A 15,023-nucleotide genomic window follows, 5' to 3' on the forward strand; every position below is an offset into this window, starting at 1 on the left:
AATACTAGTGACAAAAGACTTAAACCTTCGGGCATTGGCTGGGCATTGGTGGCGCACGCCTTTAATCCCAGCACTCGGGAGGCAGAGGCAGGAGGATCTCTGTGAGTTCGAGGCCAGTCTGGTCTACAAGAGTTAGTTCCAGAACAGCCTCCAAAAGCCTTGGAGAAACCCTGCCTCGAAAATAAAAACAAAACAAAACAAAACAAACAAACAAAAAAAACCTTCGGTCATTGAAATTTGTACCTTTGTGTTTTATTTTTTAATTTTTATTAAAATTACATTTTATTTTGTGTGAATATGCAAGCCATGGTACATATAAGGAGGATGAGCTTAGGTTATTAGGTTTGGCTGCAGGTGCTTTACCCACCTTGCTGGTCCTTAATGTTGTCTTGTTTTTCTAATTATGTGTGTATGGATGGGGGAGTGCAAGTGCCTGTAGAGGCCAGAAAAGGGCGTCAGACCCTGATGGAACTGGAGTTAGGTCATTGTGAATTTCTTGATGTGAGTACTGAGAACCAAACTCAGGTCCTCTACAATAGCAGTATGTACTTTTGTTTTTGTTTTTTCAAGAGAGGGTTTCTCTGTGTAGCCCTGTCTGTCTGGAACTCACTCTGTAGATCAGGCTGGCCTCAAACTCACTGAGATCTGCCTGCCTTTGCCTCCTGAGTGCTAGGATTAAAGGCATGCGCCACCAACCACCAGTATGCACTCTTAACCACCATATCTCCATCCCCATCCTTAATGTGTGTGTGTTTAAAGATTTATTTATTTGTTATGTATACAACATGTTTGTCTGCACTTCAGAATAGGGAATCAGATCTCTTTATAGATGGTTGTGAGCCACCATGTGGTTGCTGGGAATTAAATTCAGGTCCTATGGAAAAGCAGTCAATGCTTTTGTATCTAAGCCATCTCTCCAGTCCTATCCTTAATGCTTTAAATAGGAAAAAAAAACAAAGGCAAACAGGATAAACTCATATGAGGATTCAGTCTGGTGTCCTCATCCCCATAACCCAGGAATTACAAAAAAATAATGGTGTGTGGTGGTGCAGACTGGGAGCCCAAGACAGAATGATGGAGCATTTGAAGCTAGCTTAGGCTATTTAGCAATAATGCTTGTCTCAAAAACAAAACAAAAAAGGAAGAAAACAAGCAAAGGATGTTTGGTATAGCTCAGGAGGAGTCACTGCAAGAGAAAGTCCTCTTCTGACCCACCGACCGATGAAGCCACCGTGCTGCAGTGCCTGGCAGGCTCACTGACTGCTCTTCCTGAAGAAATACCGAAACGGGAAGAGAGTGCTGCAGGAATGAGAGCAGAGAGTGTGAGACTGATGGTTGCTTCCATTCTCCCTGGTTCCCATTAGTGCTGCATTATCTGGGGCATTTTGTTCTGCAGAACCACTGAGTGGAAATGCAAGACCAAAACAGCATCTGAGAAGGTACCCAAATTAGATTATACCTGGAAGGGGGAAATAAAGGAAAAAGAATTGCAGTAGGATGGCTAAGCTCTAGATAGACAAAGATTTGCTCAGTGTTCTCTGCAAAAAGGGTTCTGAACACACACCTAGATTCAGAAGTGAGAGTGGAAGCATTCTGGACTCAAATCTTCTAGACGACCCAAGAAAGACAGATGTTTCTATTCAAGCAACATTTGTGAAACAGGCTTGTGTGGGGATCTCAGGTGGAAAGAACTATACATAAATGAGCAGAGAGCAGAGCAGCCCAAACTCAAAATAAGCCTGGGTTACAAAGTGAGATCCTGTTTCAAAAGGAAGGAACCTGGTGTGATGGTGCACATCTTTAATCTCAGCACTCTGGAGGCAGAGGCAGAAGGATCTCTGTGAGTTCGAGGACAGCCTGGTCTACACAGTGAGTTGGGGGCTAGTCAGGGTTACATAGTAAGACCTTGTGTCAAAAAAAAATAGTACACAGGTCTTTTGAATTAGGGGCCTTGTTCTCAATTTCATTCCCACCATCTCCCTTTGATGCACTGAGAAATCTCAGTAATGAATCGACTTCTATAGTCTCTCCCTCCCCAAGACTCAATGAAGCAACTGGACCTAGAGATTGCTTTTCAGCTTGAAGGCAAAAACACTCTGCCTTACCTTAGAAACCCAAAGAAGCCACTGGCTCCTGGTTCTTTGGGTGGTGGTGAGTTGCTATGTTGCAGTGGAAGGACAACCAGCCCTGGCAGACTATGCCCCAACTTAAAATCTGTAAGGAAAACATTCAGGCAGGGGAAAGAGATTGGCCCACAGGCTCCTTGAATCTGAAAGGAGATCATAGGACAGCCTCACACACCAAGAATTATTTAGAGCCAGGTGAAATATTTGCTCTGACCTTTCCAATTTCAAATCAGCTCAGTAAAATCCTATTCTGTCCTTGGTATATTTTCAAAGTCAGGCTTGAGATATTTACACAGCTCAAGTCTCAAGCCATCCACCAGAGCTGACATGTTTCTACAAGGAACCACATCTTGTTCATTAATTCACATGGTCACACTCTGCATCTGCATAACTGCACCTCACTCCAAGTCCTTGTGCTGGGTAAAGATCAGAAAGCAGAAAGGGCATGTCTCACTGGGCATTCATAGGCCTGGCAGAGCACCTGTTTATACCTTCAGTTTGTTTTCTGAGACAAGGTTTTATGCAGCCCAGGTCAGCCCCTACTTTGTTATAGTGAGTCACTCAGGTTCTAGGATTGCAGGTGTGCACCTTGCCTGGGTTTGAGGTCCTAGGGATTGTCCTCAGGGTTTTGTGCAAGTGAGGTTAGTGCTTTACCAGCTGAGCTCCAACTCCAGTCTCTGCACCTTCCATCTTCATGCTGATGCTCCAGGGGAAGAGGAGGAAGTACTTCCCAGAAATAGTTCTTCAACCCCACAGAAGAGGGAACCACATTCCTTCCAACATCCTTTACTCCCTTCGGGCCCTCCCACTGTTAGGAAATGTTTTGGAACTGCTGCACTATTGAGTTCACTGTCTGAAGCAAGGAGAGGCTGGGCATGGTGGCTTATGCCTATAATCTCAGCATACGGTAGGCTCAAGAGTTAGAGGCCAGCGGGTCTCAAAGAATAAAATCTCCCACCAAACAAGAATCTCCCAAAACTTACCCTGTTCCTGGCCATCAGTGGCATCAGAAACTGGGGTATCCTGGTATTCTTGCTGGGCTTCTCCTTCCCTGTTCTGTTAAAAAAAAGGGGGGGCAAGGATAAAATCTTAACTTTATCCTACAGGGCCTGTAATCTGGGTACTGCTGACTTCTGATGGTTCAGGCAAGCCCTATAGGTCCTTCTGTAGGCTGTTCTTGTTCATTCCAGCTTACTAACACATTACCTCTAAAGCCATATGCTGCAGAAGCGCAGAACAAATATCCTGGGCAGCCTTTAATTCTAGCACTTGGGAGGCAGAGGCAGGTGGAGTTTTGTGAGTTTGAGGCCAGCCTGATCCACAGCTAGTTCCAGAACAGCTATGGAGGTTACACAGAGAAAACCTGTCTTCAAAAGAAAAAAGAACCAAATATCACTTTGGAGACATGTACAGTCCATTGGCCAAGACTATACCATAAACCAGTATGGCGAGGCTGCCCCATGAGTAGTGCTATAGTTGCAAAAAGTGGCAGTTGTCAAGGAAGACTTCACAGGGGAAGTGGCATTTGGATGGAGTTTTGATGAATTTTGTCATAATTTGGGTGAGGAGCTGGTCGGGGAGAGTAGGGCTTTCTGGGCAGAGACATAATGAAAAGGGCACAGTACCATTACTGAGTAAATACAATCAGCATAGTTAGAGACAGGCATGGTGGAAACATGACAGCTGAACAGTCAGTATAATACAATGCAATCTTATTATCTCTCCGTGTGTCACTGCTTGGTAGAAATTCCCTTGTATGTCAAAGAGGACATCCTACAACCTGGTTCCAGGTCCATATTTTCGTAAACACTCTAATGGTCAGAAACACAGGCATGCATTTTCTTTGGAATATCTGCCAGCTGGTCTGTCCTCACCTAGCATAGCCTGAGTACCTGACTGAATAGCAGCACGTATGCTATTCAGGCTGTGCTTCTAGGAAAGAATTTTTACAGGGTGGCTGGGGAGGCAGAGTTGTAATAAGTCCTGAGGAAGTCAGCACTGGCCCCTATTCTAAGCATAACTTTCAAGTGAGAATGGTAGATCTTTCTGAGATGAGTTTACACATGAGCCCTTCAAGTCCAGGTCTGCAGTGGGCAGGTCCAGGCTCATATTCCTATACAGGTGAGAGTGAGCTACAGGGAGGAAGAAAACCATTCTTACCCCCTACACAGAGAGGAAGGATTTAGAAGGCTAGTTCTAGTTTCATGAAAGGGTGATTCCTATAAATTTAAGGAAACTATGATTTTGGACTTAAATCTATTTCAGAAATGACCAAAGAGAACAGTACCCATGAGGGCTGGGCATAAAGGATCAGAGGGCAACAGCCATCCCAGAAGCAAGGAGACTCCTTTTACAAAAAGGTAACTTCCCTTGAAGGGAATGTACAGGCAAGAGCTGGAAGGGAGGAAAGACACAGCTGTGCCTGTAGTGCCACTGGGGACATCCAGTGGTGTCACACCTTGAATGTCACTGACTGGTAAGGGCCTGTTCTGCTTAGAAATGAGCAGAAGCGGGGAACACACTGTGAGCAGTCTGGTCCACATCAGGGCCATTTATGTTCTCTCCTGTCCTTAATCTTTTCAGTGTCTGGGTCTCTAGGTCTGGGATCTGAAAGAACAAAAAGAAAGGGTCTTGCCTTCCTTATTCTTCCCGAAACATTTCTCATGAGACAACTATTGTATTCTTCTAAGTGTTCCGTGCAAAAAGCTTTTCAATGTGTTCAGACATGCACAATCCTCCCCGTGCTGTATGTGATTCTATACTCAAACTTCCCACAAAGAGGTGGGGGGAATGCCAAGCACTGAACCATAGGAGCAAATTAAATTTTTCCAGCTCAAGAGGCTTGCACTGAGAGTCACTGTGATTACCTTAATTTAAGAGAAATCCTCTCCCTGGGAACAGAGTCTGTGATGGAGGCTGTCTTTGGGCATTGAGTCAAAATCAATAAACATGCTCCTTTTGCTCAGCTTTTCTCTAAGCCCAGAATCAGGTTGAAAAGGTAATTATGTTGAGTAAGAAGCTGTGGGTACTGTTCTTGCGGGAGATGATGTGTCAAACTAAGAATAGGAAGGTACGGAGTGCGAGGAAAATGCTCCTTTATAGCAATTATCTTGCTTGTGTAGAGCACTCTGTTCTCCAGAGCTTCATGTACCCTCTTGTACGTTCTCATTTCTCTTCTCTCCTCTTCAAAGGCTGGGAGCACAGGAGACAGCTTCCTAACCCAAACCTCAGTGTGCTGTGGGACTATGAGACAAGACTGGGGTCCCATCTTCTAACCCTGTTCTCATAGGCAGAAGTTCAGGTCCCAAGGGCACTCTCAAGTAACTGATAAACTCCTAGAACAAGCAGCCAGGTTTTACATGTGTATTGGGTGTCTTGGCACACAACATGCCAATAGGTGACAAAATGGTAGACTGGAAAAATGAAATTGCTTTGTTACTTTACTCAAACATATATTTTAGGTAATTCCTGTGATCTTGGTGGACTCAAGGCCTATCACTGTCTAGCCCAGGCTGATCTGTCCAATAACATTTCTCAGCACTGTACCCTAAGTTCTGGGTGCACTGTCCTGAGGCACCAAGACATCACACTCTTTCCTCTTGACCTTGGCTTTTCAAGGGCCTCAGCTTCCCCAGGGAACTTTCTCCTCACGACCTCTTTGTATTCATTAGGTACCCAGTAATCCCTGCACACAGTGCAGCTATCTGAGACTGTCTGGTTTGACATTCCCAGAGGCTTTAGGAGCATGCTAGACCAAGTACTTGGCATATCATAGACACAGGACAGCATATGATAGTTCTTTGCTTCTTAATTGATCATGCTGTGGGCCTGGGAAGGTGAAGGATGTGACTATTAGAGGGAAAAAATGTGCAACTTTATTTGTTTTTTTTTGTTTTGTTTTGTTTTGCTTTTTGGTTTTACGAGACAGGGTTTCTCTGTATTGTTTTGGAGGCTGTCGGTCCAGCCCGGCCTGGAACTCACAGAGATCTGCCTGCCTCTGCCTCCCGAGTGCTGGGATTAAAGGTGTGCGCCACCACCGCCCGGCCAAAAATGTGCAACTTTAAAGACAACTATTGAAAAGGAACCTTAAAATGGAGAAGTAGTCACTATATGAACATCTAAATGAAGAAACAGACCTGTAAATCAATAAAATAGTGGTGGCACATGCCTTTAATCCCAGCACCAGGGAGGCAGAGGAAAGTGGATCTCTGTGAATTCGAAGACAGGGTTTCTCTGTGTTGCTTTGGAGGTTGTCCTGGAACTTGCTTTGTAGACCAGGCTGGCCTCGAATTCACAGAGATCTGCCAGCCTCTGCCTCCCGAGTGCTGGGATTAAAGGCATGAGCCACCTATTTATTTATTATACAGTGTTGGGTTTGCATGTATCCCTGTAGGCCAGAAAAGGACACCAGATCTCACTATAGATGGTTATGAGACATTGTGTGGTTGTTGGGAACTGAACTCAGGACCTCTGGAAGAGCAGCCAGTGCTGTTAACCTCTGAGCCATCTCTCCAGCCCTAAAAATTATTTTAGTTGGTTGGTCTCTGTGAGTTCTAGCCAGCCTGGTCTACAGAGTGAGTTCCATGAGAAAAAAATCACTGGGACAGTCTGTCACTGTTCTAGAGGCTTTTCTCCCCCCCCTTTTTTTTCTGTTTTTAGAGACAGGGTTTCTCTGTGTAGACCAGGCTGTCCTGGAACTCACAGATCGGCCTACCTCTGCTTCCTGAGTGCTGCACCTCTTTGCTTGTTTTTTTTAATTGTTTTTATATTTGAATGGATTTATTTTATTTTAAGTTACATTTATGTGTATGGATACGTACATGTGAGTGCAATACCCACAGAAGACAGAGGCCTCTGTGAATAGGAAAGATCCCACTGGAGCTAGAGTTACAGCAGCTGTGAGATGCCTGACCTAAATGCTGGGAATCGAACTCGGAACCTCTAATGAGCAGTAAATGATCTTAACCACTGGCCCATCTCTCTAGCCCTTTTAATTACTTTATTTGTGGTGGGGTAGGAACAGAGTCTACATAGCTCTGGCTGGCCTTGAACTCATAGTGAGTTGCCCACCTCTGCCTCACCAGTGCTAGAATTAAAGGCATTAGCAATCTTGGCCTGGCTTAACTACATTTATGATTTTTTTATGTAGATGCATGAGTGTGAGATGCATGAGGGGGTGCTTGTGTCATGGAATGCACAAAAGTCAGAGCACCTTGTGTGAGTCAGTTCTTCCTTCTACCATGTGGATCCTTGGGATAGAAGTCTAGTCATCAGACTTGGCAGCAGGTGCCTTTGCAAAATGAGCCATCTCACTGACTGTTTTTTAAATTATGTGCATGTGTGTGTACATGTGCAAATTTGCCCATAGAGACCAGAAGAGGGTGTTGGATCTCCTGGAGCTGGAGACACAGGCTGTTGTGAGTTGTAACATGGACACTGGGAACTGAACTCAGCTCTTCTGCAAAAGTAGCAAATAGTCCTAAGGCTGAGCTATCTCTCAACCTCTTTGTTTATTATTTCTTTAAATACCAGGTCTGGCCTGGGGTTCTTTATGTAGACCAGAAGGACTGTGAACTCAAGAGAATTCAGAACTCCTAAGTGCTGAGAATAAAGGCATGTGCCACCATGTCAAACTTCCTCCATTTTACAAAACAACTTAAAATGTATCCTTTCACAACTCCATACATGTAAAATGGTGTATTTAGAGCATCTTTCTCCCCACTCCACTCTTACTCTCGTCCCCTCACTGCAGCTCTTCTTCCCAGCACATCACCCTCTTGCCGCCATGTCTTTCTTTCCTTTGAACCCACAGCCTGATTAGGGTTGCTTGCATGTGTAAGGGGTAGGGTTATTTGCTGGATCACAAGCAGCTTATCAGTGGTTATACTCCTGTATAAAACGATTCTCCTTTCCCCCAGAAGAACTGCCAGCACCTCCACTAGGGTTTAACGTCATATTCCCTTCCCCAGTCCAGGTACAGGCTTTACTCATATAGCCACTGCTGCTGTGAGTTTATGGTTGTACTGCCCAGTCCTGCCAGAAGACATCACTGCACAGCACCCTCACACCTTCCAGCTCCTACGTTATGTCTTCCCTGTCTTGTTTTTCCAACACAATGCCTCACTCCACAGACCTGTCTGACCTGAAACTTATAGTTAGTCAGGCTGGCCACCTCACTGCCTTGGCCCAAGCACTGGAGTTACAGGCATGTGCTACTACTACTCCTTAACAACTTCTACTGCGGCCGGGCGTTGGTGGCGCACGCCTTTAATCCCAGCACTCGGGAGGCAGAGGCAGGTGGATCTCTGTGAGTTCGAGACCAGCCTGGACTACCAAGTGAGTTCCAGGACAGCCTCCAAAGACACAGAGAAACCCTGTCTCGAAAAACCAAAAAAAACAAAAAAACAAAAAAAAAAAACAACAACAACTTCTACTGCTGATACATTCCCACTTTATCTGTTAAAACTAGACACACCCAGACTCAGACTCCAGTGTGGACTAAGGCAAAAGTTTTCTGCAGTGAAGATTCTATATTAGATTTCACACCCATTTAATACAGACCTACTTTAAATTATAGAACACAGCAGTTTTTTTTTTTTTTTTTTGGTTTTTCGAGACAGGGTATCTCTGTGGCTTTGGAGGCTGTCCTGGAACTTGCTCTGTAGACCAGGCTGGTCTCGAACTCACAGAGATCCGCCTGCCTCTGCCTCCCGAGTGCTGGGATTAAAGGTGTGTGCCACCAACGCTCGGCTTGAACACAGCAGTTTGTTGAGAAGACTCAACGTAAAAAGATCCATGGGTATGTGCATTATATAACAACATTAGGGATAGACTGTGACAAGCACAGAACAGTTGGATGTCACTTTACAGAGAGCGAAACTCAAGAATAAGTTCAGTCAATTCAATCTGTAGCAAGAACCAAGCTGAGTGTGTAACAGGAACCCCAGCCTCTAACTAAGAAGGAGCCATCAAGAGCCTCAAAGCCTCCATCTTGATGCTTACCCTCTTGGTTTCCTCCAGGGGCTTCATATTCCTGATCAGTTCACTAGAAGTCTCTCTCTTGGCCCTGAAGTCGGGAAGGAAAGCCCAGGAAATGTCATTGGCTATGGCAACATTATCACATTCAAACATATGTAGCCCAAATGAATATTTCAGCAAGTTGGCTATTTTTATACTACTCCTGGCTGGCAGGAAAAATTGTGTGGCAAAAATTTCTTTGGTTGCTTTAATTCACAATAGAATTCCAATTGGAGACATTTAAGGGCATGTTTGAGAAACATAAAATGTGATTGACAGAGGTACCAGACTTGAAATGTTCAGTTGTGTATCAAAACCCAGGGAGATTGGGGGCTTCATCTCTGTGGGAAAATCAGGTAAATAAAGTAAAACCGACTCTTACACCTCAAATATGCTCCCATTCCACATGGCTTGTCAGTGACACACCCACCCATGAATTACAGGGTCAGCCCTTTTGCAGTCTATCTTCACTGCTTATATCTCTAGGAGTCCTCATGTCCTAGGAGACCCTGGCATAAAAGCACCTCAGGCTGGGGAGCAAACCACATCTTGGATTATTCCAGGTGGCCTCTCTGGGATGCCAAGAATGACTAAATTGTCTTATTGACTAATTCTTCCTTTGACAGACAATCAGAAGGATGTAAGTTGCCTTTACAATAGCAACTTCATTCAACATGTTGGGATATGCTCAGCATTCCCTCTAACAATTCATGCACACTACATTTTCTTTTAAGGCAAGATTTCACTAGTATCTGTGGCTGACCTCTTGCAATGAGTGATTCTACTGTCTTTGCCTCCTGAAGGCTGAGTTTTACAAGTGTGTACCACCACATAAACAATTTCTTACACACATTTACATTTGCCCAATTGCTCATGGCATAAAACAGAATTCTACACCATTTGTTCTCATTCTTTCAAAGTTTTTTTGTATGTGCATGTTTGTTTCAAAGTTTTTTGTATGTGCATGTTTATGTATGTATGGAGGGTTTGGATGCGCACACACACGTACACCTGTGTGAAGGGCAAAAAATACTCTCCAGTGCTGTTTCCCAAGTACTATTCACTTTTTCTGTTTGAGACAGGGTGTCTTACTGGCCTGGAGCTTACCAAGTAGGCTAGGCTGACCAGCCAGTGAGCCCCATAGGTCCACCTGCCTCATCTCTCCAGCACTGCAGTTATACATCTGTGCCACCATGCCTAGCAGCCCCCAAGGATTCTGTGGATTACATTCAGGTCATCATGCTTGCAGGGCAAACACTTCACCCACCACAATATCTCTTTAGCCTCCTTCTGATTTTGGATAATATTCTGAGACTTCCTAAGTATTTTGCATATCTACAACATAATAACATATGCATTAATTGACTATATTGAGTTCAGATCTCTACATCTGTGCTTACTCTTAGATTTCGTCTATATCTTCTTATATTTTTTGTTTGTTTGTTTTTTGAGACAGTGTTTCTCTGTGTAACAGTCTGGCTGTTCTGGAACTAACTATGTAGACCAGGCTGACCTTGAACTCACAGAGATCCACCTGCCTCTGCCTCTTGAATGCTGGGATTAAAGGGGTGCGCCACCACCACCCAGCCTTCTTTTTTGATGCCAGGGCCTCACACTTATTAGGTGAGCACTCTACCAAGCTACCCTCCAGTTCAGTCTCCATCTTGATGAATAGAACAGTCTTACTTTGTTGAAAGACTGTTCAAGTTAAATAAAATATATCAACTTATTTCTTTTTTTTTTCCTCTGAGACAGGGTTTCTCTTGTGGCTTTGGAGGCTGTCCTGGAACTAGCTCTTGTTGACCAGGCTGGCCTAGAACTCACAGAGATTTGCCTGCCTCTGCCTCCAGAGTGCTGGGATTAAAGGCGTGCGTCACCAACACCAGCTCAACTTATTTCCTTTACTCAGTTTATTCCTGGGGTGGACGAGGTACTGAAGAACCCTCCAAATCAAGCAATTGCACAAGGGCAAAATCAACAAATAGCAACAGGTGGCAAAGCCTCTGTACACCACTGACCTGTGTGGCCCTGGCCTGCTAGGGGAGCTGGGCTCCTCCACAAGTTTTCGTTTCCTCATTGTGGCTTCTTCTGCTTTCTTCTCAGCTAGGACCTGTAGGGAGGAGAATGACTCCTAGGAATCCATCTTTTCTAGAGTGGCTCACAGTTTAGGGGGGCCTAGCACAGAGGACTGTCTACCAAAGGCAACTTGTAATACTTAAGAAGGACATTCTGCCAGAGATATCACCTCTGGAATCTAGACAAAGGAAGACATATAGTCTCATATTTACAAATGTGATGAGTCCTGATCAGAAACTGAGGGGCAAGGCAGAAGAGACAAGAGTAGCACTTTGAGGCAAGAACAGCAATTTTCATTTTATATAGAAAAATCAAACTTGTTGGTCATGGTGGTGCAAAACTTAAATCCCAGCACTCAGGAGGCAGAGGCAGGTGGATCTCTGAGTCTACAGAGTGAGTTTCAGGACAGCCAGAACTGTTACACAGAGAAATTCTGTCTCGAAACACCATAAAAAAATCATAAAAGAAAGAAAGAGAAAGAACAAACTTACCAGCTCAAGAGGAATAGCATATGTTGGTTTTCCTACAATGGGAAATTTGAACATCATAATGGATCAAGACTGTTTTACCTAGGTTTCTGAAATTTATTTCTGGGAACTGAGACAAAACTTCTGCCTGAGCCCAATCCTCTTCTGCCTGGTACCACTTTCCCTACATAGTGTCTGAGCTTCTGTCCTACCCTGCTCCAGAATAACTGTTGCCTCTAAACTGAAGTGGAGTTGATTCATCCATACTTAACAGCGTGCTCTTCAAAAGATGTATTTTACTGTATGACAAACTGGACATCTTCTGCTGTTCTCCATCTAATTCCCTTGAGGCAGTATCTTTTACTGAATCAGAAACTCAACATTTCAGCTAGGTTGGCCAGCCAGTCTCTGCCAACCCTGTCATGGAAGGGTTGACAGGTACACATGGCCATGGACAATAGGGATTCAAACTCAGGCCCTTGTGCTTGCATAACAAACATTATTACTCACTGAACCATCTCTCCAGCCTTCTTTCATACTTTTCAAATCAAGCTAGCAGGTATTTATTTGTCTTTTATTAAAAATAACCATATCCCTTGGAGATTAATAAACTAGGAGATAGTGTTAAGATATCAGAGAAGGCTCAGCATGACTTTTAATCCCTGTACTTGGGAGACAGAAGCAAGTAGACCACTGTGAGTTTGAGGCCAGCCTAGTCTATATAGTGATCTCCTGGACAGTCAGGGCTACACAGTGAAACCCTGTCTCACAAACAAAAACAAAGTGTTTGCATAGGTATTTTTCACTGAACAATTACTCTCTAGCCAGACTATGTATTCTCACCCACCAATACTTACACATACAACCCCTGAAATCTGTGTCTCTTCACTATTCCACAAAGGAGACACAGGGAGATTAAATAATTTATCATAATGCCCAAGCCACAGGGTATTGAGCCAAGGTCGGAGAAAATGCTCTGTCCTTCATAGTCAGAACCCAGTTGGACAGACAGCTACATGGTACTCAGTTCATGCTCCTGTCTATTTCCTCTTTTACCACCCCATTCTCATCATTCTACTTACCTGAAGGCAGATTACCAGTAAACCATTTCATTTCTACATACAGAGTAAAAACAAATGGGTATGGGGTCAAGATGATTTCTCCATGTTTAAACTTCAGGTGGGAAACTCTTTCCCACTTGCTTTTATCTGAGGATGGTGCTAAGGAAATGAGGAAGGAGACCAGCATGTATTCCTGGTAACTATTTGAAGGCTGAGATTCCAGCTTTCCTTTCTCTGACCTACCCTTCAAACTGTCTTTGGTCTCACTGCTTCCATTGGAATCTATGGTGTGACTTGTAGCTCATTAGCAGCTAGGAAAAGCCAGATGTGATGTTGCATGCCTACAATCATAACACTCAGGAGCCCAAGGCAGGATTAGTGTGAATTCCATGCTACCTCTGACAACATACTGAATACCAGGCCAGTCATGGCTACCTAGTGAGCACAGCCACGGCTGACCAACTCAAAAGCCCAAATGTTTTACGCAGAGTTACACTTATAACCTAGCACTTGGGAGGTGGAAGTAGGACCAGGTGCTTAAAGTCATTCTCAGATACATAGTGGTTTCAAAGTCAGTCTGGACCCATGAGAGAGGACCTATCTTAAACACCAAACCCCACTTTTCTGGGGAAAAATAAGACCAGGAAAAAAAGGATACAGGGAAATACAATGAAGTGTTCTGTAACAAAGGGCTGCAGGTTGTCCATGTTTGCCAAAACTGCACGGATAGAATCCTGAAAAAGACATTTAAAGTTATTTTAATGCTGTTGAAGCTCAGCTAATCTTGCCATTTACATAGTTCACCTTTTTCCAAACAAGCACCTATGTTTTGCTTGTTGTTGCTTGTTTTTTTGAAGCAGGGTCTCATTGTGTAGCCCTGGCTGGCCTGCAACTCACTATGTAGACAAGGCTGGCCTCGAACTCATAGACATTAGCCACTATACCCAGATTTATATTAGTTTTTTAATTAAAAAATGTTAAGATGTTGATAGTGGTCTCAAAACAAAGAAACAAACAAAAATTGTTGGGTCTAGAGAAATAACTTAGTGGTTAAGAGCACTGGCTTTTCTTCCACAGGACCCAGGTTCAGTTCCCAGACCCTATGTGGTAGCTCACAACCATCTGTAACTCCAGTTCCAGGGGCTCCACTACCTCTTCTGACCTTCATGGGCACTAAGTACTTACAGTGCACAGACATGCATGCAGGCAAAACCCCCACAGATATAAAATAAAATAACAAAATGTGTGTTCGTACATGTGTGCACGCCCCTACTTGTGGAGGTGGAGTGCACACATGCTACAGAGGACAGCCTTTGGGAGCTGTTCTCTCACTCCACCATGTCAGTCCCAGAACTAAAATTCAAGTTGTCAGGCTTGGCAGCAAGCACCTTTACCTGCTGAATCATCGCAGTGGCCCTCGCATACCTATGTTCTTTTTTTTTTTTTTTTTTTTTTGGTTTTTCGAGACAGGGTTTCTCTGTGGCTTTGGAGGCTGTCCTGGAACTCACTCTGTAGACCAGGCTGGTCTCGAACTCACAGAGATCCGCCTGCCTCTGCCTCCCGAGTGCTGGGATTAAAGGTGTGGGCCACCAACGCCCGGCTGCATAACTATGTTCTAATGAAACTAAACTATTTGCTGTTTCCTGGTCATAGTTTCTGCTTCACCATTTCAAGTATTTTGCTGAAATGCATTTTTTCATCAGCACCTGTCCAAATCCTACCTCTTCTACCCAGAAGGTACAGTTCAGAAAACAGCCCTGTGGAGAGCTGTCCCTGCAGTGGTAATGATTTGTTATCTCAAACTTTGCAACAGTTAGTGCAAGGCCTTGCACTGTATCCCACATATATGGTCCATTTTCCTTACAAGAGAAAGTAAGGAAAATGCTGGAAGTACTCAATCCTCCTGCTTTACTGGAGAATCTCTTTAGATCACAGTGGATGCAGCAGAACATAACAGGTCCTTAACAACAGATAAGAGTAAACAATGACTATAGTTAGTAATTGATATAGTTGTTTTGTTTTTGTTCAAGTCAAAGTCTTGCTTCAAACTTTAAAAAAGTTTACTTTTATTTCATGTTTATTTGTGTTTTACTGTATGTATGTCTATGTGGGAGTGTCAGAAGTCCTGGAACTGGAGTTACAGCCAGGTATGAGCTGCCATGTGGTTGCCTGGAACTGAACCTAGGTCCCCTGGAAGAGCAGCCAGTGCTCTTAACTGCTAAGCCATCTCTCAAGACTTTGCTTTAAAGTCTTAATTGATTAATTCCTCATTAATC

At 43.9% G+C, this 15,023-nt stretch overlaps 1 protein-coding gene across 1 annotated transcript in view; it reads right to left on the minus strand.

Annotated features, from left to right (window-relative positions):
- Nucleotides 1-979: 979 nt before the first annotated feature.
- Majin (membrane anchored junction protein) overlaps nucleotides 980-15,023 on the minus strand; it is a 34,288-nt gene continuing 20,244 nt past the window's right edge. The window contains exons 4-11 of the mRNA XM_040748947.1: nucleotides 13,406-13,481; nucleotides 12,769-12,894; nucleotides 11,711-11,742; nucleotides 11,162-11,253; nucleotides 9,129-9,192; nucleotides 3,110-3,182; nucleotides 2,106-2,214; nucleotides 980-1,299 (exon numbers count right to left, since the gene is read on the minus strand). Coding sequence (XP_040604881.1) covers nucleotides 1,254-1,299; nucleotides 2,106-2,214; nucleotides 3,110-3,182; nucleotides 9,129-9,192; nucleotides 11,162-11,253; nucleotides 11,711-11,742; nucleotides 12,769-12,894; nucleotides 13,406-13,481 — 618 coding nt within the window. The 3' untranslated portion in view covers nucleotides 980-1,253. The remainder of the gene's footprint in view (nucleotides 1,300-2,105; nucleotides 2,215-3,109; nucleotides 3,183-9,128; nucleotides 9,193-11,161; nucleotides 11,254-11,710; nucleotides 11,743-12,768; nucleotides 12,895-13,405; nucleotides 13,482-15,023) is intronic.

Source organism: Mesocricetus auratus, unplaced genomic scaffold (assembly GCF_017639785.1).
Source record: "Mesocricetus auratus isolate SY011 unplaced genomic scaffold, BCM_Maur_2.0 Super-Scaffold_4256, whole genome shotgun sequence".
Classification (NCBI taxonomy): Eukaryota; Metazoa; Chordata; class Mammalia; order Rodentia; family Cricetidae; genus Mesocricetus; species Mesocricetus auratus.